Source organism: Leuciscus leuciscus (genome assembly GCF_965113295.1).
Source record: "Leuciscus leuciscus genome assembly, chromosome: 8".
Taxonomy (NCBI): Eukaryota; Metazoa; Chordata; class Actinopteri; order Cypriniformes; family Leuciscidae; genus Leuciscus; species Leuciscus leuciscus.
This window is the reverse complement of record NC_138732.1, coordinates 36,358,891-36,383,522: the sequence shown is the minus strand read 5'-3', so window position 1 is coordinate 36,383,522 and position 24,632 is coordinate 36,358,891. Positions and strand designations below refer to the sequence as shown.

At 42.4% G+C, this 24,632-nt stretch overlaps 1 protein-coding gene across 1 annotated transcript in view; it reads right to left on the bottom strand.

Annotated features, from left to right (window-relative positions):
- The window catches only part of LOC309505343 (uncharacterized protein), a gene marked incomplete at its 3' end in the record, with an annotated part of 156,334 nt that extends 136,542 nt beyond the window's left edge, over positions 1-19,792 (bottom strand). The window contains exon 1 of the mRNA XM_082178715.1: positions 19,582-19,792. Within this exon, the coding sequence (XP_082034841.1) occupies positions 19,582-19,701 (120 nt within the window). The 5' untranslated portion in view covers positions 19,702-19,792. The remainder of the gene's footprint in view (positions 1-19,581) is intronic.
- Between the last annotated feature and the right edge of the window lie 4,840 nt (positions 19,793-24,632).

Genomic DNA, 24,632 nt, shown 5'->3' with positions numbered 1-24,632 from the left:
TCAAGACACCATTATAGACTTAAAGCGACATCCAGTCTAAAGAGTCTATTTAGTCAGTTACAAAATCTATATTTACTGACAAATTTCCTGAATAAAGACTGAAAACCAATTAAGTATAAACTGTCTTTTACATTAAAATGTACAAAAACCCTTTGCTATAAGCATACTTACCATACTCAACTACATTAAAGATCATGATGTTTAATGTCAGAAATGTCAGACTTTAATCTGCAGGAAAACTAGGCTAGATCTGGTTGCGCTGAAGCTCTCTCTCACTCCTGATGTTCAAAACAAACAGTCAACACTTTGTTAAAACTTCGCTCAGCCCAAAAGACCGGGACAGGAGAAGGAGGACCAGGACACTAAAAGTGTTTGTAGAATAATCTTAATTACTTCTCAATGCTCAGTCGGACTTCATCTGACCAGCACAAATTCAACAAGTGTTCATGAAGACAATGGAAAATTACTGCTTCACAACATCATCCCGTGACGTTAAACACCTTCAAATTGAGACATATTTGTACAACACAGCAGAAAACATACAGTAAAATTTGAGAAAAATAATGTAAAGAAAAAAATGACTGATATAGAAAGTAATATGACAGAGATAAAGTAATATGAAAAAAGATTTCAAATAGCATGAATGAAGGGCAATGCAGATGTATGTTTGCTCTCTTAGAGGGGTCATCGGATGCCCATTTTCCACAAGTTGGTATGATTCTTTAGGGTCTTCATGTAAAGTGTGTAACGTATACTTTGGTTAAAATTCCTCAATGGGTGTGTAAAACAACACCCTTTTTACCTCCTCCAAAACAGCTCTGTTCACAGCGACCCGTTTCAGTGCATGTCTCTTTAAATGATAATGAGCAACTGCTCACCCATGAGGGGTGTCCACACAAGACATGCAAAGTGTTGCCTTGGCGGACAGTATACATATGGCGGAGGGGGAAATATGCTAATATGGGAAATATGCTAATACTGGAAATTAGGGCTGGGAATCACTGGGTACTTCACGATACGATACGATACGCGATACTTTGTTCACGATACCGATAATATCACGATATGGCGATACTGCGATAATCGATATATTATCAGTAATAACTCACAATATATCATGTTTTTTTAATTAGCAAAATGAATCTCCATTTATTTTTTGGGATGAAACACAATCACAAAAACAACTTGTGTCTTATCAGTTGCAACAAAACAGTCACAGACACTATTTTTGTTTTGCTCGCAGATGATTTTTTTCACTCAGGAGAAATCGAGTGGAATCGGTGATGCTCGCATGGTCGCGGCTCGCAGCGTGTGAGAGGAATTACAAGCCGAGCCCAGCACGTTACGAGCACCTCCCGACCTCCCGATATTCGGGGAGTCGGCCCGATTTTCACCAGCTGTCCCCTATTGCCAAATCATACACAACCACGTCGATGGGGCTATACCTCAGTGGCAGCCACCATACAGCGTGCGCATACACTGTCACTGTCACACACACACACACACACACACACACACACACACACACACACACACGTACACTTCTCTCTCTCTCTCTCTCTCTCTCTCTCTCTCTCTCAAGTTTTTATGTTGAAAGGAATGGCTACTGTTCTCTGCTTTTCAACAAATCATTTGCACACACATTTATGTCATTTTTCTATCTGAAGCTTTGCCTGCATGCATACAACATGACGGTCTCTGTGTTTAGCGCGAAAGCCCACGTGATTGCTGCCGGCTCGGGATAAAATTCATGCAGGACAGTCGTGCCGTGTACCAGCTGCTTTGACGCGATTATAAGTTAAAGGTACAATACATAGACTGTAAAAAAAGATGGACGACGCCCCTTCGCTCTCTTCCATTGATGAGAACTGAAGCCGCCAGAGTCCCGATATGGCGCTGACATATTGGAACTTGAGTCTGCGCAGTAGCGATCTCTGGACCAGACCTGCGCAGTAGTGAGCAGGAAGTAAAGCCGTGAAATCAACGCTCCGCCCTCACTCTCGCAGAATGCACTGAGGGAGAGTGGATTCTGCACACTTTAAAAGAAATTGATTGCAGTACGACAAGAGGCTTGTTAAAATAAAGTAAATACAATCTCCTCAGTCCTCCGAAGATCCCGAAAAAAATGTCCGTTGGTGCTTCAGTGACTACTTCGCTCAGAGAACCTGTCAATCACAGCTGTCAATCATGACGTTACACCACCGCATCACGTAACTAACTAAAAACCAACTTATTTTTTAAACAGACACTTGAACTTACATCAGCGTGATAAAAACGACAGCAAATGAAAGAAACCACCTTTGGAAAAAAGATATTTGAAGTGTATTTAATTGTTTAGTTGGGCTCACGTCCCGTTGAATAACACAGGGAGGCAGGGCTTACGATGTATACTAGGACCAGTCACCGGGGGGGCGATCGAGACGTTTTGACTTCACTTTTCAGGGCTTGTGCGGCACGCTTGGTACAATATGCAACATTGTCTGCCGCTAGAGGGCGCTACATTCCAAACAACAACAACGGCGTAGCTTGATGACCATGTAAAGGAGCGTAGAATGATGGGAACTGTTGTTTTCAACTCCACCGTGGATGTAAATCAGTCAGACGGGAATCGAAAAATCATGTTCATGGATGTTCTATTTTTATAAATGTTGCGTTTAATGACATGCTTTTTGTGGCGAGGGGGGGCGTGGTTCAGCGCGGTCTGTAACGGGAGAGATAGAAACAAGACGAGCGGGACTAAGCAGGTCAAGTGCAAATGACGAACACCTGTGTCTTTTTGCAGTATTATTGGCGTGGAGAGACCGTGCTGGAATCAGAGACTGGAGAGAAAATTGGACGCAGAGAAAGAAAACCGGTGGATCCGAGCTCTCATTTTTGAACTGTTTTGTGCCGTCGCCACGGTGAATGCGCGTTGTGCGCGACTTTTGTTTGTTTTGTTTTATTTTAATAAAGTACGAGTCCCAGTCACGCCGACCCGTCTTCTTCCTGACTCTTGAACCTCATCACACTTTTATTTCATTAAAATGAATTAACAGCAAGAAAAGTAAGGTTTAATACTAAATTGGTTATCATAGATGTTACTGTATTTGTCGAATTCATTGTTGTGATAACGCTGCGCAGTTTTACGTGTTCTAAACAATTGTTGTAAAAGTACATTCGAACATGCCCACATCATTTGCCAAAATACTGATTAATCTTTATGTATAACACATGCTATATTTATTTACATGGCCATAAACACCAGACGTGATAAACAATGTCAATAAACTAAACACAAACCTAAAGCAATAATACTTTCCTTGCATAAACATAACTATTACCGAATGCTACATTTGGAAAATATAAAATTAAGCATGCTTTGTCGACAGAACCAGCTGCAATCAGTAAATAATAATTGTGTTCCATAACAACTGCACGAAACAAGCTAACGTTTGTTGCTTGATAGACGCTACAACTACAACTTCCGCATTTGTCCAGGACTCCACGCAGTACGAGCGGAAACCGAGGGTAACGCAGATATGACGCAATTGACTGGCGACTCCCAGCTCCCCCTGCTCTAACGCCCCGTTTCCTTGGTTAAAATCGCAATTTTCTCATTATTTAAAAATAGTTGGAAACATTTGGGATATTGTAAGTAATCAACTTAACAAAATATATAACACTGGCCTTGAGATTTTGGGATATTTTAATGCAAAATTCGTACATATTGTACCTTTAAACTGACTCGCAACGTGTGCAATATCTCACGACCTCCCAAGTGTCCGAACTCGCACCGTGTACGCCCGCCCTAACGGCTTTTAAGACCCCTTTAAAGCCACAGACACAACAGATTACTTTTTAGTCCTTAGATCTTCAAACAACTTTTGAGGAGCAGCTGCTTCAGTTTGAGCAGGAAACTTTCACTTTTCTGTGCAGCTTTAAAGAATTGTTTGGGATTCTCAATGTAGAGAGTGTAAAGCACATCGAAGAGCAAAGAAATAAAAACTGAAAGATATATAAATAATAAAAATATATGCAGTAAAAAAAAACTCAATCTGAAGTTTGTGACAGATGATATCCTTCAGTTCCTCCAGTGATGATGGCTGATGCAGAAGGTCAAGCTCTGAGTGTTGTCTGGACCCAGTGTCACATGAAGACATATGGTTCTGATGCTTGAACAGAAAGAGAGGAGAGAGAAAATAAGGAGGAAATTAATTAGATCATCAAGCTAAATATAAGTGTCTTTATGTACATGTGTAGGGAGGGTCTAAAAATGTTTTCACTTTCTTTAAAAGCTAACAGTCTATTTGTTTCAGATTAGGGATGCACGATATATCGACCACTATATCGGTATCGGCCGATATATGTAAATTTTTTAAGTTATCGGCCCGAAAAGAAAATTTGGCTGATATATTAAAGCCGATAAATAATGGATAATCCCCCTCAGCTGAGACACTTCAGATGCGCACTGTTCACCATGTTTTTGAATTGCTTGAAATATGATTTTTAATCACTTCAAAAATGGATAATAGAGTAAAGTGCAACATGTGCAGAGCAAGTCTGACATATAGGCTACATAAAATTATAATGGAAACATTATAATTGTATGTTTGGGACCTGGCTTTTAATAATGAGACTTTTGTTTTTGTAATCAGGCTCTCAAAAATTACATCAAAATTTGGATTTAGATTTATCTGCCTTCATGTCGGCTTTCAAACATAAAGAATTGTCGGTTCCCTTTCAAGGGAACTCCCGTTGCGTCGAGAATGACGCTATGGGGAACGCTTTGCGTGATGACGTCTTGAAGCACATGTAAAATCAGTCCAATGGTGTGGCGGAACGTCAGAGGCGGGTGACGTCACGTACCAGGAAACTATAAAAGCCGGCCCGAAACAGAAAACGAAAGCTTTCTGAGTCTTCAGTTGCGCTCTGTGTTGAAATCTGTCCTTGTTATTTGGTGTTGTCTGTCTATATATATATATATATTGATTCAGTTATGGCGAGCAAGCAGCAGTATCGAGTGTGTGTCCATCCCTGCCCGCGTTATTTAACGGGAGGTGACACACACACTCTTTGTGTTGTTTGTTTGGGAGAGGAGCATTCCCATTGCGTACGCTCCGATCCCGTTTGGCTCGGTTCAATCCCGACCACGTTCCCCAGGGCTCGGGTCCCGCCGCGGCTGAGGTTCGGCGGCGATCTCAGACCTGGGGTTCGCAAATGGATCTGTCAGTGGATGTTGAGACGGGCTCTGCCTTATCTCAGCCTCAATCTGACAGATCCAGTGCCTCTCATCAGGGTGTGGAAGCACGCGTTGCGGTTTCTTCCCCCCCGATAGAGGCACCAATACTGCAATTGTCCAGCTCTGACGAGTTGGATGTTGTGAGTATTGAAGCTGAGTCTGAGGATTCGCCACCTCAGTCTCACGCGTTTGAGGAACTGCTCGATGTTATCACTAGAGCAGTTGACAGACTTTCTATTGAGTGGCCAGAGGATAGGCAGGACGTTCGCTCAAAAAGCAAGCTTGACGAACGCTTCCTGCCATCTCGTGCGCAGCCCCAGCGCAGGAGTCTTCCGTTTTTCCCCGATCTCCACACCGAGGTGTCGAGATCGTGGGGGAAACCAGTGTCATACAGAGTATTTTCACCACACACATCCCACTACTCTTCCATTTATAAATATAAAGAGCATGGTTATGGGGAGATGCCGAAGGTGGAAGAGACGCTTGCGAGCTATCTCTCTCCAGCAACGGCATCTTCCCTGAAGACTCCTACACTTCCATCTAAACCAGTTAAAACAACATCTTCCCTGGTTCATAAATCGCATGCAGCCGCTGGTCAAGCTGCAGCGTGTCTGCATACGATGTCTATTATGCAAGCCTATCAGGCTGAACTGCTGGGTGATTTAGAGGAGGGCGGGGGTATTGGTCCTGACACTGTGGCTGAAATACGCAGAGCCACAGATCTGTCTCTCAGGGCCACCAAGGAGACCGCCAGATCAATTGGGCGGTCTATGGCAGCCCTGGTGGCCACTGAGAGGCATCTGTGGCTCAATCTGAGCGACATTAAAGACAAAGAAAAAATGTTCTCTTAGATGCTCCGGTCTCCACGGTTGGTTTATTTGGCGATGCAGTTAATAGTGCAGTAGCAAAATCACAAGAAGCTGCCAAACAAGCAGCTGCTCTCCAAAAACTTCTCCCCCGCCGTTCTTTCTATGAGGCTGCTGAGCGGGAGCAGCCTCACTCCTCTAAAAAGAGCGCTGAGCACCGTGCCACTCAGAAACAGAGCGTTTCCTCCCGTGCTCCCCCACAAAAACCTCGGGGACACGGAGGGCGCGCTCAAACCCAGCAGTCTTCGAGGGGTAAAACGGATCTGCGGACCGTTATTACTGCCAAGAAGGCTGCTGGGAAAAAGTCCTGACGTCCGAGGACCCAGGACAAATGAGGGTAGTTCCCCCCGAAGCAGAGCGGTTAACACCTCTTTTTACGGTGCCCGTCTCTCTTCGGTGCCCTCAGGGGACCGTTCTGCCAACCCTGCCACCTCTGGTGTTACAGGGCGCAGCGGTCTCCGGCGAGCACATATCTCAAGGTCCACCCGGAAACGTAGTGGCCTCGGGATGCCCGCCCCCTCTGAGGAGGGTGCTAGAGCAGTCTGTTCGGTCGTTCCCTGCCGGTACGCCGTTACAGGGCGTCGAACCGACTACTCAACAGCAACAAAATCCAGAAACCAGTCTCGAGAGGCTGGTACCTCTAGTAGAATCTTTGACAGCGTGGAAGCTACTGTCAAATGTTTCTCGTTGGGTCCTGCAGACCGTGGAAAAAGGGTATCAGATACAATTCAAGAAACGCCCACCTCGGTTTATGGGGGTCCTGCCCACAGTGGTGGGCCCCGAGCAGGTTCTGGTTATGGAACAGGAAGTGATCACTCTGTTAGAGAAAGGGGCCATAGAATATGTACCTCCCTCCAGCAGGGAAACCGGGTTTTACAGCCGGTACTTCATAGTTCCAAAAAAGGACGGGGGATTGCGTCCCATTTTAGATCTTCGAGTTCTGAACGAGTCAGTCATGCAGCTCAAGTTCAAAATGTTAACATTGAGGCAGATCGTGCCACAGATCAGGTCCGAGGACTGGTTTGTCACGATAGACCTCAAGGACGCATATTTCCATATATCCATCCGTCCGTGTCATTGGAAGTTCCTGAGGTTTGCTTTCGGGGGCAAAGCATACCAATATCGAGTTCTTCCATTCGGCCTAGCTTTATCACCCCGCACTTTCACCAAATGCATGGATGCAGCTCTGGCGCCACTGCGCCTCCAGGGTATTCGCATTATGAACTACATCGACGATTGGTTGATTTTAGCTCATTCGCATCAGATGGCGGTTCAACATCGAGATGTTGTTGTCGCCCACATGAAAGAGTTGGGGTTACGGCTGAACGCCAAGAAGAGTGTGCTTTCTCCACTCCAGAGGACCACTTTTCTAGGCGTGGTTTGGGATTCTGTGTCGATGCAGGCGCGCCTGTCACCGCCACGGATAGATTCCATCCTTGCAGCTGTGAAAAGTGTAAAGCTAGGCCAGCTACTCACTGTCAAACAGTTCCAGAGACTGTTGGGTCTCATGGCAGCAGCTTCCAACGTGATACCTTTTGGACTGCTACACATGAGGCCCCTGCAGTGGTGGCTCAGGACCAGGGGGTTTTCCCCGAGGGGCAACCCATTTCGCACAATCAAGGTCACGCGGCGATGCCTACGTGCCTTGGTTATGTGGAAGAAGCCTTGGTTCCTGTCCCAGGGCCCAGTGTTGGGAGCTCCTTGTCGTCGCAAATTGCTAACGACGGATGCTTCCCTCACGGGCTGGGGAGCGATCCTGGAGGGTCGCTCGTCTCAAGGTCTGTGGGAAGACCATCATCGTTCCTGGCATATCAATCGCCTAGAGATGTTAGCTGTCTTCCGGGCTCTGAGGAGCTTTATCACAGATCTCAGGGGGCACCATGTGCTAGTACATACGGACAACACATCGGTAGTCGCCTATATCAACCACCAAGGGGGTTTGCGCTCGCGCCCGTTATCCAACTTGGCATGCCATATCCTCTTGTGGTCCCAGGGGAAGTTACTGTCACTCAGGGCAGCTTACATCCCCGGGGTCCAGAATATAGGAGCAGACACTCTGTCGAGGCAGGGGCCGAGGCCCGGGGAATGGAGGCTCCACCCCGAGGTGGTGGAGCTGATATGGAGGGAGTTTGGCCAAGCACAAGTGGATCTGTTTGCGTCTCGAGAGACGTCTCACTGTCCACTTTGGTTCTCCCTCACGCATCCAGCTCCTCTGGGACTGGATGCTATGGTACAGACGTGGCCGAGGCTACGTCTGTACGCCTTTCCCCCAGTTGCTCTGCTCCCGGGAGTTCTGGAAAGAGTTCGCAGGGACCGGGTCCATCTACTTCTTATAGCCCCGCGCTGGCCGGGCAGAGTATGGTTTCCCGATCTTGTGTCCCTCCTCGACGGGCATCCTCTGGAGTTACCCGTCAGGAGGGACCTTCTGTCCCAGGCAGAGGGCTCGATATTTCACCCTCGGCCAGAACTGTGGAACCTGTGGGCTTGGCCTCTGAGGGGGCCCAGCTCATAGAGTCAGGTCTCTCAACCGAGGTTGTTGAGACCATTCTACAGTCCAGAGCTCCCTCCACGAGGAAACTTTATGCCCTGAAGTGGAGAGTATTCACTTCTTGGTGTAGTGACCGTCGGTTGGACCCAGTCCACTGCCCAATTGGTACAGTGCTGGAGTTCCTGCAGGAACGGTTCACTGCAGGTCTGACCCCGTCCACTTTAAAGGTCTATGTGGCGGCCATAGGTGCTTACCACATTCCTTTGGGTGGAATGTCTGTGGGGAAAGACCCTCTGGTATCTCGTTTCCTTCGTGGCACTTGGAGGCTGAGGCCTGCAGTTCGCTCTAGGGTGCCACCTTGGGATTTGTCCTTTGTGCTACAAGGCTTATCCCGGGCCCCCTTTGAGCCCATTAAGGAGGTTCCTGAGAAGTTTCTTACTCTGAAAGCTCTTTTCCTTCTGGCTATTTCTTCTCTCAAGAGAATAGGGGATCTTCAAGCATTGTCGGTTGCTCCGTCATGCTTAGAGTTTGCTCCGGGTATGGTTAAAGCGTTCCTTCATCCAAGACCGGGTTATATCCCCAAGGTCCCCACTAATGTGGTCAGACCTGTTGTTCTGCAGGCCTTCTGTCCTCCTCCCTTTCAAAATGCTGACCAGGAGGCTAATAATTTGCTTTGCCCTGTGCGGGCGTTAGACGCTTACGTCCACAGAGCTGCCCTGTGGCGTAAAAGTGATCAATTATTTGTGTGCTTTGGGTCCCCTAACAAAGGGGGCCCGGTGTCTAAGCAAAGGATGAGCAAGTGGGTGGTCGAGGCTATCTCACTTGCTTATGAGGCAGCTGGGCAGCCTTCTCCTTTGGCTGTCCGGTCGCACTCGACGAGGAGTATGGCGGCCTCTAAGGCCCTTATTTCAGGAGTTTCATTACAGGACGTCTGTGATGCGGCAGGCTGTTCCTCACCGCACACTTTCGTCAGGTTTTACTCTCTGGATCTAGACTCTGCTCCAGGGTCTCATGTTTTGTCTTCCTAGTGCTGCTCTACGGATTTCACACAGGACAGACATTTGTAGCTATGGAGGCGTTGGTATAGACGTTCCCCATAGCGTCATTCTCGACGCAACGGGAGTTCCCTTGAAAGGGAACGCCTCGGTTACGACTGTAACCTCGGTTCCCTGAAGAGGGAACGAGCGTTGCGTTGCGTCGCCTTGCCATATCTCCTTCATGCCTGTCAGCTCGACTTCAGACTTTTACGAAGCTTTCGTTTTCTGTTTCGGGCCGGCTTTTATAGTTTCCTGGTACGTGACGTCACCCGCCTCTGACGTTCCGCCACACCATTGGACTGATTTTACATGTGCTTCAAGACGTCATCACGCAAAGCGTTCCCCATAGCGTCATTCTCGACGCAACGCTCGTTCCCTCTTAAGGGAACCGAGGTTACAGTCGTAACCGAGGCGTTATTCATATCGGCCAAACTTTCATATCAGTGCATCCCTATTTCAAATGTACAGTTCATAAACAGTCTCATTTTTACAGGCTTTGCGAGTAACGAAGCCTCTAGTCCTGTTTCTTTGGAAGTCAAATGTGTCTTTAACACACCTTTATCTTGAAAGTACACACACATACTCTCTCTCTCTCTCTCTCTCTCTCTCTCTCACACACACACACACACACACACACACACACACACACACACACACGTGTGTATGTATATTCCTGAGCCGTGTGTGTGTGTGTGTGTGTGTGTGTGTGTGTGTGTGTGTGTGTGTGTGTGTGTGTGTGTGTGTGTGTGTGTGTGTGTGTGTGTGTGTGTGTGTGTATGTGTGTCTCTTCCTAAGGCGTGTGTGTGTATGTGTGTATGTATGTCTCTTCCTGAGCCATGTGTGTGTATGTGTGTATGTATGCATGTATTTATATAGATATAGATATTTATATATATATAGATACATATTATGGATTTTGTTACGTAATTTAGGTAATGTAAATGTATTTTCTAAAGTGGCACATGTAGCCTGTGTTACTTATTTCAGTAAAGAGGGTGATTTAAAACATGAATATTGCACTGTTTGCTATTAAATTAACGGCTGTTAAAGGGATAGGCTAGTTCACCCAAACATGAAAATCCTGTCATTTACTCACCCTCAAGTTGTTCCAGTCCTGTAGGGTTTCTCTGTATAATATCATTTTGTGTTTTGAAACAATGATAATGTCGACTGAAAATGTGCATAACTGTAATGAAAGCATGGGATCATGTTTTGAAAGAATGACTAATGTTAGCTGGGTTACTAGTGTTATCAGTTTGGATTTTTGAGCTACGAGTTTAGAAAATTGTGAAAATAGTAAGTTACCAAAGCAAATAAAAACAATTATTAAAACAAGAGAAATTATGAAGACGAAAATGTAAGTTAAAAACATCCTGCAATTATAAATGCTAAACAACACAATTGACCAATAAAGCCATTATCTGCAGTATATTTATCTATATAAAACGGGTAGTTCCAGTCCTTGGTTCTGATTAAAGTTAGTGGGTTTTTTCCACGATAAAACACGACAATGATCGCTTCAATGGTTCAATGTTTCACTGCACAACACCCCTAGCAACCATCTTAGCAACGTAAACATAATATTCTCACTGATATTGTTCATTGAAGCTTATAGAGTAACGTTAGAGTATTGTGAGAGATTGAGTAAGCGAGAGTACCTGCATTTACAGTAGATATAGTCATATATTCCTAATAAAAATCAGTTTGAATGTCCGCTGCCATATCTTGAACTTTTAACAGTTAAGGGGTTTTCCCGTGCCCTGACCATAGACTGTAAAAAATAGGCCCTGACACGCTAGTCATTTGCGTCTGACAGACTGTCTCATAAAGACAGTATTTGCCGCCATCTAATGGCGAAATAATGTAAATATAGTTTTTCCTACCTCTGATGTCGCGCGATGCAGCAGATTCACTTCTCCACACTGCATTCACTCACCGAACTCTTGACTGAGTGCTTATGGCGTCACAAAGGCCGCGCCAGAAATCCTGAGGATGGAAATGGTTATTATTTAAATGTTCTAGTTGTTGATTCAAACAATTAGATTAATCTTTTCTTTTCTATCACGTGTGAATGTTTTAAATTTGTTTATAGATTTTGATTTACCCTGCCAGCTCTAGACTTTCAATCAATCAAATTCATTGTAAAACTATGATAAACCGAAAATAAATAAACATATAACATTTGAATAGCCTATTTATCAAGTGAAAATGATTTCTTCAAAAGTTATTGTTTCCAGTTACCCAAGAGCCAACAAAATGAAATGAGGTGAACAGTATACATAAAAACCAGGTACATTTCACATATAAAATATTTTATTCTGCTATTTTTGTCAAATTATGCACAAATAAAAAGATAATTTTGTTAGTAGTTAATTTAAAATATTATTTGTTTGTATTCATTCATCATCATCAATTCCAACACTGAATATTATCAAAAAGAATACATAGCCTATAATTTTTTAGTTGGCCCATTGACTTTTGTTTTAAAATATCTTTTAAAATATGTTTGCTCAAATAGTTTCATAGTTCATTCAACTGAGATGTTTTATTTAGTCCAACATTTAGAAATCTAGTGTGAAGATTCTGTCAATTACAAATTACCCAAAAATTTTTTTATTGTTTATTATTTTATTTGTTAGGCCTATATGATAATAGGAATAGTTGTGGAATTAGTTACTAAGCAATTTTATACTGACGCTGCAAACATAGGGGGAGATGGGGTATGCAAAATCATAAATCAGATGTATGTACAATAACATTACGATGTCCAGCAATCGATTTAAATAGTACATCGGGTTTAATTTGGTATATGTTTGGTATAGGTTTGATGTTGTTTGTAGTGAGAATTTTCACGTGAATAAATACATAGATCCGTTATGTGAAGAGTACATTTAAATGGTCCAGTGGTAGAACTTTTGCCAAGCGTGTCAGAGCAGAGGTTCTGGGTAAATACCCTTTGACTAGTAACCAAAAGTCCAAATCATAGTCTCTGCTGCACCAATTCAACTGATATAAATACTAATGTAGAACATTGCATAGAAACCGTGTCTATTCCTCGTTTAGTGAGATCAAATAATAAATCTAATGCAGGATCTAGGAAAAATCTAATTGTTATTAAAACAGAAAATGTTGCTATTAGTAAACAAAAACTATTTCTAAAGCTAGGTCTTCTAAACATTAGATCACTCACACCTAAGGCAGCTATTGTAAATGAAATAGTCACAGATAATAGCTTCGATGTACTTTGCCTTACTGAAACCTGGCTTAAACCAAATGATTATTTCGGTATTAATGAGTCTACTCCTCCTGGATACTGTTATAAGCATGAGCCCCGTCTGATTGGTCGTGGTGGAGGTGTTGCAACCATTTATAAAGATTTTCTAAATGTTACTCAGAAAACGGGTTATACGTTTATTTCATTTGAAGTACTTGTACTAAATGTTACGCTCTTAGATGTTAGAAAAACATCCCTATTATCTCTAGCCTTGGCTACCGTATATAGACCGCCAGGGCCTTACGCTGATTTCCTAAAAGAGTTTGCAGATTTTCTCTCAGACCTATTAGTCAATGTCGATAAAGCATTAATTGTTGGAGATTTTAACATACATGTAGATAATCCAAATGATGCGTTAGGAGCTGCGTTTACAGATTTATTAAATTCATTTGGGGTCAAGCAAAACGTCACCGGACCAACACATCGTCTTAATCATACACTCGATTTAATTATATCACATGGAACCAATCCAACCGATATAGATATCATTCCACAAAGTGATGAAGTCACTGATCACTACATGGTAACTTGCATATTACGTACTGCTGTAATATGTCATGCGGCGTCGCGTTATCAACCAGGCAGAACAATCCTCCCATCCACCATAGATAATTTCTCAAATTGCTTATCTAGCCTAATCTGTCTCAGCTGCCGCCTGAACCCAAACAAACAGATGAACTAGAAGAACTAACTAGCACTATGAGCACCATTCTCTCTAGAACATTGGATGTGGTTGCACCTATTAAATTAAAAAAGGTCAGAGAGAAAAATAAAGCACCATGGTACAACAATACTACGCATGTTCTAAAGAGAGAAACCCGTATTTTAGAGCGTAAATGGAAACAAACTAATTTAGAGGTCTTTAGAATCTCGTGGAAAGACAGTATGTCACGTTATAAAAAGGCCCTAAAAGCGGACAGGGCTGAGCACCTCCGCAAACTAATAGAAAACAACCAAACAATCCAAGGTTTTTATTTAACACCGTGGCTAGACTAACAAATAAACAGACGTCACCCGAACAAAATATCCCGTTACAGTTCAGTAGTAATGATTTCATGAATTTCTTCACTGAGAAAATAGAAAGCATCAGAACCACAATTGTAAACGTTCAATCTTCAATCGCGCCTTATAATTCAGCTTCAATTATCACCCCGCAAGAACAATTACAGTGCTTTACAACTATAGAACAAAAAGAGTTAAATAAACGTATCACTTCATCTAAAACAACAACATGTTTATTAGATCCTATACCAACTAAACTACTGAAAGAAGTGTTACCTATAGTGGAAGAGCCTCTCCTCAATATTATTAACTCGTCTTTATCTTTAGGTCATGTTCCAAGAACATTTAAACTGGCAGTTATAAAACCTCTCATTAAGAAACCACAATTAGATCATAATAATCTAGCAAATTATAGACCCATTTCAAATCTTCCATTTATGTCTAAAATATTAGAAAAAGTGGTGTCCGCTCAACTGGGCTCTTTCTTGCAACAAAATGATATCTATGAAAAGTTTCAGTCTGGATTCAGACCGCATCATAGCACTGAAACTGCGCTTGTTAAAATCACAAATGATTTGCTTTTAGCTTCTGACCAAGGCTGTATCTCAATACTAGTTTTACTTGATCTTAGTGCTGCGTTCGATACTATAGATCATACATTACTCTTAGATCGACTACAAAATTATACTGGTGTTCAAGGACAAGCACTAAGCTGGTTCAAATCATACCTATCTGACCGCTACCATTTTGTCTATTTAAATGGAGAAAAATCGATCATAACTCCAGTAAACTATGGAGTGCCGCAGGGATCTGTATTAGGCCCTCTGTTATTTTCAATATATATGATGCCACTTGGAAATATTATAAGGAAACATGGAATTAGTTTCCATTGTTATGCTGATGACACTCAAATATATATTTCATCACGGCTGGATGAAAACGCTAAATTTTCCAAATTGACAGAGTGTGTTAAAGATATAAAAGATTGGATGACGCGTCATTTTCTTTTATTAAATCCAGACAAGACAGAGGTAATACTTATCGGTTCAAAAAACCGCCCACAAAACCTCGCACAACACAACTTTAACATCATTGGATGTCCTGTTACTTTATCCTCTACAGTAAAAGACCTGGGTGTTATACTCGATTGCAACCTGTCTTTTGAAAATCATATTTCATATGTTACAAAAACAGCCTTTTTCCACCTTAGAAACATTGCTAAGCTACGTAATATGCTATCAGTTTCTGATGCAGAAAAGTTAGTTCATGCATTCATGACCTCGAGACTGGATTACTGTAATGCTTTATTAGCTGGTTGTCCTGCATCCTCAATAAACAAGCTACAGTTAGTCCAAAATGCCGCCGCTAGAGTTCTTACGAGATCAAGAAAATATGATCATATAACACCGATTTAATCATCACTGCATTGCTTACCTATAAAGTTCCGTATTAATTACAAGGTATTGCTACTGACTTATAAAGCCCTAAACGGCTTAGCTCCAGTCTATTTAACGGATCTTCTATCACCCTATAATCCATCGCGCTCTTTAAGATCACTAAATTCAAGGCTTTTGGTCATACCTAGGATATCCAGAACCACCAAAGGAGGGAGAGCATTTTCACATTTGGCTCCAAAACTCTGGAATAGTCTTCCTGATACTGTTCGTTGCTCAGACTCGCTCTCCCAGTTTAAAACTAGATTAAAGTCTCATCTCTTCAGCCTGGCATTCATATAATCCTACAGTTCAAACTACAATCCGGCCTCTAGCTCATAAATGCCAGAGGAGAACTGGCCCCCGACTGAGCCTGGGTTCTCCCAAGGTTTTTTTTTCTCCATTAGGTCACCTGATGGAGTTTTAGGACACCATTAGGTCACTTGATGGAGTTTTTCGGTTCCTTGCCACTGTTGCCTTTGGCTTGCTCAGTTGGGGATATTTTGGGGATATTTAATTTAATTTTATCAATCAATAAATTCCTCTTGAAACAAACTTTGTTGTATTATTTTAATTTAATACTGTGAAGCTGCTTTGATACAATCTGTATTGTGAAAAGCGCTATACAAATAAACTTGACTTGACTTGACTTCTAATCCGCACTCATATCGGTTTTTTTTTTCTCCTCATCAAAACCGATTATGTTTATCAGTGGTTGTATATCAGGCAAGGATACGTTTGTACGCATTTTGTTTTGTAATTTCACCGGAACGAATAGAGAGTCTCCACAATGGATTGAAGCGCGCGTCTGAGTGAAGACTGTGCGCGAGCCACTAGAGAACACAGTATCCGCGTCACTGATCGCATCGGCAACGAGCACTCTGATCACTTTATTTCAGAAACAACACATTTCAGGGCTAGATCGCCTCTTATTTAAAGGACAAGTTCGGTATTTTACACTTAAAGCCCTGTTTACAGATCGTATCTGATGAAATAGAATGGTTAAGATTAAAATTTGGACACATGCTCCTGTCCCGAGAATTTTAGGTTTATTTCGCTTTTGTGGACCTATTTTGCCAAACGCGTCACACCCGTGATTCTTCCGTTGAGAGCTTGAATAATAGACACTCCAGCCCAGTTGGTGGCGATAATGCACCTTTGCCAATTGCAAGCAAACCACGGGCATTTCATTGAATACACAGAAGAAGCAGAAGAAGAAGCGGCGGAGTAATACCGTAAAGGTGCTGCGGTCTCACATCACGTCCTACAAGTCAATGGAGTTGGACAAAAACTACGATAAAACCTGTTGGAATGCATCTTTTTCAGCGATTTTTGAGTGAACATATCAGTGAACACCCCTGACCACTCGGTGAGTTTCACGTCTTTGTAAACAAAAGTTTAATGTGTTTTTAGGAAGGAATCTTCCAGTGCACATAGACAACCATTGTGGGGGTGGGGGGGGGGGGGGGGAAGCGAAATATACCTAAAATTCTCGGGACAGGAGTATGTGTCCAAATTTTAATCTTAACCGTTCTATTTCATCAGATACGATCTGTAAACAGGGCTTTAAGTGTAAAATACCGAACTTGTCCTTTAACAAACGAATTAAATGAATGCTCTGCTAGTTAACTGGAGATGTTTTTTTGTTTTTTTATCGGTACATTCGTGCCGCGAGATGTTTCAAAAGTGGTGGGGACAATATCGACCTTAGCAAAAAGTGGTGGGGACATGTCCCACCCGTCCCACCCGCAAATTACGCCTATGCAGTTGCGGTGTTCATTTTGACTCGGAGTCGGACAATAATGCCCACAGAGCCAGAGAATATATACTGTATGGAGATTGAACAGGTATAGTTTAGCTTAATTATGATTATAACTTATTTGTCATCTGCTTTTATCCACTATTAATACAAGCCTGCTGTAGGAGGCCTCGTCCGAATGATGACCAAAATATACTGATGAGTTCAATTAAGTTTATTGTACATGACACAAAAGAGGAAGCGTTAGTTTTACTCCAGAAAATCATTGGAAGAGCAGCTAAATAAACACAGTATAAGATGTGAGCATTATGTCTTATCCATAAACTCTCTCTCTCTCTCTCTCTCTCCCTTTCATTAGCATGGAACATACACAGCGAAAGTACACAAAACACTCGTTACAACTAACAGTAAACAAATATAAACACACCTTTTCAATCTGTGCTTAATAAACTGGTACACTGTAAATCCGTAAAACTATTCGATGAGCTGTCATAAAGTGCGCGCTCTCACTTTCATTTCTGCCGTGATCAGTAGCGTTAGGCCTGTCGCTCCGGAGAGTGTAAGCTGGATCACGAACAGTTGGTGAGATGCTGAGATCCATCCTCGAGTAACAACGAGAGTAAATGAAGACTGATATGTTCATTCTTACATCCAACAACAAAACACCTCAATCGCTTAGGAGACATTCTTGTCTACAGCTGCTCAAAAACATTGGAGGACTGTGTCCCACTCCCTCAGGGCGGGTCTATGCTCAAACTGCTGTGTCAATCAACAGTCGTGGGAGGGGCCTGTGCAATTCTACATCATATTGCATAGAATCTGAGAACAGCTCATTCTGAGACAGTGCTTATGATTTATTGAGATTGTAAAAAAAACACTGGGTGGATTTGTATCATTCTAGGGTGGTTTTGCTCACACACTGCCAACACACATTTATGTTCAAACACCATGTAAAAGTGAATTTTGCATAATAGGTGCCCTTTAAAGCGACATTCAGTCTAAAGAGTCTATTTAGTCAGTTACAAAATCTATATTTACTGACAAATTTCCTGAATAAAGACTGAAAACCAATTAAGTATAATCTGTCTTTTACATTAAAATGTACAAAACCCTTTGCTATAAGCATACTTACCATACTCAACTACATAATAGTTAGATAGATCATGATGTTTAATGTCAGAAATGTTAGACCTTAATCTGCAGGAAAACTAGGCTAGATCTGGTTGTGCTGAAGCTCTCTCTCACTCCTGATGTTCAAAACAAACAGTCAACACTTTGTTAAAACTTCGCTCAGCCCAAAAGACCGGGGCAGGAGAAGGAGGACCAGGACACTAAAAGTGTTTGTAGAATAATCTTAATTACTTCTCAATGGACCACACATGTGTCTTTTAGTCCTGTATAGTCCGTATAGTCATCCCTGATTGGTCTTAACCCCAGTGACGGGTAGGTTTAGGGGCAGGGTTAGGGGTAGGCCATCGTGTGGTCCGGATAAGCGTATAGTACCAGAGAATGTCTAATATGGCGAGAAGTTTCACTCTCACTACACTTCCGGCTTCTGAACTGGTTGCAGTTCCACTCTGATTCCATATGAGGGCGCTCACAGGACGAGTGCAGAATGAATGGAGGTCAATGGCGGTATACCCCTCAAAATCCACTTTTCTCAGGATATAATTTTTTGTCTAGTAATTTGAATGTTGTATTCGAAAGGAGATGCAAAGAAATTACACATTGCTGGGTGTTAGATTTTTTAGAGTCACTTATTTGATTTAAAAAAGTCTTTCAAAATGTCAATGACGTCAGAATGCTGACGTCATTAGCAGAATGCTAGCGTGTTATGGGCAACAACAACTCAACCTGTAAGAAATCAAAACGACATAAGTACTCATTCATTCAACTTTCGACCTAAAACCCATGTTGAACTTGCAAAATCTACAATCACATCTGAGATTTCTCAACGGCAATCGGGTGAAAGAGACAAATTTAGCCGTCTAGCCCCATTGACTCCCATTCATTTTGCACTCATGGCAAGCGCCCCCAGTGGAACTCTGGTGGTACTACAACCAAAATTCGGTACAATAGGGCTTAATAGGGAGTGGACAGGCTCTCCGTAGACGGGCTCTGATAGTACCCATTATTGTAACTCACCCTTATAAAGGTCAACTACAATACAGATTCAGTTATATGGCACAGTGAGAACATTTACTGTATTGGCAGCAAACTGTCCTAGCACAAAACTTCATGGCAGTTTCATAACTTCATCACATCTTTTGATAACACACATGATAGATAAATATTATGGATTTTGTTACGTAATTTAGGTAATGTAACGTTAAATGTATTTTCTAAAGTGGCACCTGTAGCCTGTGTTACTTATTTCAGGAAAGAGGGTGAATATTAATTAATATTAAAACATGAATATTGCACTGTTTGCTATTAAAATTAACGGCTGTTAAAGGGAAAGGCTAGTTCACCAAAACATGAAAATCCTGTCATTATTTACTCACCCTCAAGTTGTTCCAGTCCTGTAGGGTTTCTCTGTCCTGCTGAACACAAAATAAGATCATTTTGTGTTTTGAAACAATGATAATGTCGACTGAAAATGTGCATAACTGTAATGAAAGCATGGGATCAGGTTCTGAAAGAATGACTAATGTTAGCTGGGTTACTAGTGTTATCAGTTTGGATTTTTGAGCTACGAGTTTAGAAAATTGTGAAAATAGTAAGTTGCCAAAGCAAATTAAAAAAAATATTAAAACAAGAGAAATTATCAAGGCGAAAATGTAAGGAAAAAACATCCTGCAATTATAAATGCTAAACAACATAATTGACCAATAAAGCCATTATCTGCAGTATATTTATCTATATAAAACGGGTAGTTCCAGTCCTTGGTTCTGATTAACTTTAGTGGGTTTTTTTCACGATAAAACACGGCAATGATCGCTTCAATGGTTCAATGTTTCACTGCACAACACCCCTAGCAAACATCTTAGCAACGTAAACATAATATTCTCACTGATATTGTTCATTGAAGCTTATAGAGTATTGTGAGAGATTGAGTAAGCGAGAGTACCTGCATTTACAGTTGATATAGCATTTTCCTTCAGCTCAGTCATATATTCCTAATAAAAATCTGTTTGAATGTCTGCGATATCTTGAACTTTTAGCAGTTAAGGGGTTTTCCGTGCCCTGACACGCTGCGTCTGACAGACTGTCTCATAAAGACAGTATTTGCCGCCATCTAATGGCGAAATAATGTAAATATAGTTTTTCCTACCTCTGATGTCGCGCGATGCAGCAGATTCCAATAGCATCCAGCTGCAGCCCCGCAGACTCACCTCCGGCTAGGCTGCGTTCCAGTCCAAAGTTGTCATGCCCTTCACTTGCTAACTTCCCTCCGTCTCGTTCACTCGGATGTACGTCATTGCGAGTGCCCACTACTGGCGGAAACTGCAATGGGCTGAATTGGAACGTCCTAAGCCCTTGATCACTTGGAATCAGCTATGTAGTTGATTTATTATTTACATTTTTTTCCCTTTAAGAATTTGTTTAATGCAGCATCCAAATGTTTATATGTGTGTTTGGGTTGTTTTAAATAAATAAATAAATATATATATATATATATATATATATATATATAGCCTATATAATATCATAGAGTTGTCTGTTGTGGTGGTGATAAAACGAGATCTGTGGTGACGTCACAATCGTACTGCATTGTGGGACATATAGGTGCCTGAAGTGTACATATGAAGTAGACTCGCTCCCTCGGTCAAAATCGAGGGAACGAGGGTCTGTCCATCTAAACTTCCCTCGTCCACTTCACGAAGTGGAACGCACTTCAAAATGGCGGCAGGGATTCCCCCGAGGGGAAGTGCTTAGGGAAGTTCGCAAGTGCATGTCTAAAAGTGGACTGGAACGCAGCACTAGACACCACTGGCTGGACACCAGTGGATAGACAGTCTACTTCATTTCCATTTTCTCCGTCATTTCCGTTTTCACCGCTGGATGGACAGCAATTTTATTTCCTATTTTCACCTCTGGATTGACATATATTTATTTTATATTTTCACCTCTGGATAGACAGCATATTTAGTTCTCACCTCTGGATTGACATATAATTAATAATAATTCGTTACATTTATATAGCGCTTTTTCTGAGACCTCAAAGCGCTTTACATGGAAGGGGGGAATCTCCTCAACCACCACCAATGTGCAGCATCCACTTGGATGATGCGACGGCAGCCATACTGCGCCAGAACGCCCACCACACACCAGCTCACTGGTGGAGAGGAGACAGAGCGATGAAGCCAATCAGTATATGAGGATGATTAGGAGGCCATGATGGACAGAGGCCAAGGGGCAAATTTGGCCAGGATGCCGGGGTTACACTCCTACTCTTTTTCGAAGGACATCCTGGGATTTTTAATGACCACAGAGAGTCAGGACCTCGGTTTTACGTCTCATCCGAAGGACGGTGCTCTTTTGGCAGTACAGTGTCCCCGTCACTATACTGGGGCATTAGGACCCACACAGACCACAGGGTGAGCACCCCCTGCTGGCCTCACTAACACCTCTTCCAGCAGCAACCTGGTTTTCTCAGGAGGTCTCCCATCCAGGTACTGACCAGGCTCAGCCCTGCTTAGCTTCAGTGGGCAACCGGTCTTGGGCTACAGGGTGATATGGCTGCTGGCCATATATTTATTTTATATTTTCACCTCTGGATAGACAGCATATTTATTTTCTGTTTTCACCAGTGGATAGACAGCATTCTTTGCAGGCTTAATTGCACACGTCTTTTCCGTATTGTCATTTTACTTTTATGACTTAAAATATATAATATAAAAGCTGTGTGCAAATTGAAATATGATCTTTATCATATCTCTTTACATAAAACAATTCTCAATAATATACTTAATATTATAACATCAATAATTAATGCAAACTGCATTCACAAGAACCACCTTGAAAATATATTTTTTTTGTGACTTAAATTCAGCCTAGATCAATGGACTATAACGTTTTGTCGATACAACAGACTTGTACATGTTAATTGACCACAGTTTTTTACCTTGCCCATTTGGATATTCAATTCTTATTTTTTTTTGTAAATGTAACCACTTCTGTTTTTAAAATATACGTAGATTCACATGATCAGACAATTTACCAAACAATCCAGATCAAATTAACACTTCATGGTTTTGCAATATTTATTGGAAATTACACAATCTAATTAGTAAAATTAGTCAAATCTGACCATCAGAATGAAGATGCCACAGTCAGGCCCGTAAGGTTGTGGGGGAAGTCCCTATTTCAAGAGAAAATAAAACATGAAAAGTTCCAAATAAACTATTGCACACTGTGCACACCACACCTCATTCCTGCCCCCTAAAACTGGCAGTCTGGGCAATGCTCAGGAAATTCAGGGTCTGTATAAAACCCTCGCAGGTCTCCACGTCTTCCGTTTCCACAGTACCCCACCCAGTCTTTGAAAAAACATCTGCAATTTCTGCATTGTACAATTTTAAAAGGGACACACATGTCTCTTACAGCCTGGGGCAGTTTTTTGACATTCACCACACCTAAAGCAAGAACAGATGTACAATATGATTAGAATGAGCATGTTTATATTTAACTATATTAGAGTACAAGTGTTGATTCAAGGCCAATACAGAAATGAAAAATTGATTAAAAACTTAGCATATTTGTGCATAGACAACCTAGCATTTTAGACTATTCTCTGCCAAGACTGTTCTATGAGATCTCGTTAACTGGGTACAATCTTCACACATCCAAGTGAAAAAAAACGTATTTACAACATTAAATCATACCCCTCAAAGAACGATTTAATTGGAAAATCTAGTTCACTAATACCTTTAAAAAACACGAAACAGTACCTTGAAAACAAGACAATTTTTTTTAACTAGCTAGTTTGTGCATTTGAATTCTGACATGACCTATAAATCATCGACAGTTTATTATTTTTTCTTACCGCTGACATCTGCATGGCGCGTCAAATTTGAAAAGTGAATGACGATACGGAAATGACGTCAATTTGAAATGTGAATGACGATAAGGAAATGACGTCTGCTGTCCATCCACTGGTGTCCAGCCACTGGTGTCTAGCAAGAAGTGAGTCTGCGGGGCTGCAGCTGGATGCCTCTCGGGCCGGCCCAGCTCGCGGTAGGTAGCCTACCTGAGAAAACGTTTTGGAAAAGACGGGCTATGGACCCAACCAACTCTATAGGAGGGGAGGGGAGAACTCCCTCTCATGGTACAACCCATGCAGAGGCTGCGCGCTGCGGTGTCAGAATGCAGAACGTGTGTAGCCTAATGTAACTAACATGACAAATTTGAAAAAATTTATAAATCCTCGACCGGCCCAAAAGTGAAGCAGCCCACCGGGAATTCTCCCGATTCTCCTGATTACCCACCCCGGGCCTGTTGACAGCCAACGCTAGGCGCCGCTAGATGCTAAGTATCGGGAAGCGCGGATTGAGTGAGAGCGAGTGGATCACGTGACATGAAGCAAGCTCGGTCTCTGCCTCAATGGCCCTGTCCCAAATGGCGCACTTCATGCGGACTTTCGGTCTCGTGGACTTGAATTGAGCGTGCTCGCTGAGTCTACGAGTCCGTAGGCCGTCCCATTCAGCATTTTACCGCTCTGAAGTGTGCTCAGCAGCGCCCGAAGCCCGCAGGCTCCACGCACTTTAACTACCCAGGAATCCTTGCGAAAGGCCAATCAGACAACAGATGGGAGGAGATTTCACTCACGGATAATTGTTGACATGGCTGAGAAGAAAATATTACTGTTTTTATGACCTAAATGTACATTTTACCAGTTGTTACCTACAGTTTATGAATGAATGAATGAATGAATGAATGAATGAATGAATGAATGAATAGCTTTATTGGTCACTAGTCACAAGTACCAGCGAAATTCCGCCATCAACCTGTCCATACAAACATACATACAATATGACAAGGGGGTAGACAGGACAGGAAGACAGAGCATTTTAGGAAAGAATACAGCATAACATGAGGAGAGGTGAGGAGAAAAAAAAGGCCACCCCCAGACTACGCTCCTGTAAGGAGTACAGTTTGGGAACAGTAAAAAACACCTCAGCAACATTTGCACATAATCAGTACACAACATGAACACACAAGACTTGCAAAAGGGGAGGATAGTTGGGGATGGAGGTAACCCAGCACAAACAAGCAGCCATCCGGTTCCTGCAGCCATTCTTCGGCGCTGGACGGACCCGCCTGCCAGACTGGTGGTATGTAGCGTCGAAGGCGAGGGATGGGGGTATGGGGTGGTGATTGCATATCTGTATATATGTAGTGCGTGTATGTGTAGGCCTGGAGAGCCGCTGCGTCTGGCATCCTAATCTAGCCTCAGTCCGCAGGATTTCATTGCGAAACACAGCAATTGCTATGGAGACAGCCTTGATCAGGTCCCAGACAGAGTCAACAATCAGCAGGTGTCTGTGGGGGATGGGGGAAGGAACGCAAGAGCGTCACGCTGCAGTGCTCCACGGGGGGAGTTGTAGTTCCA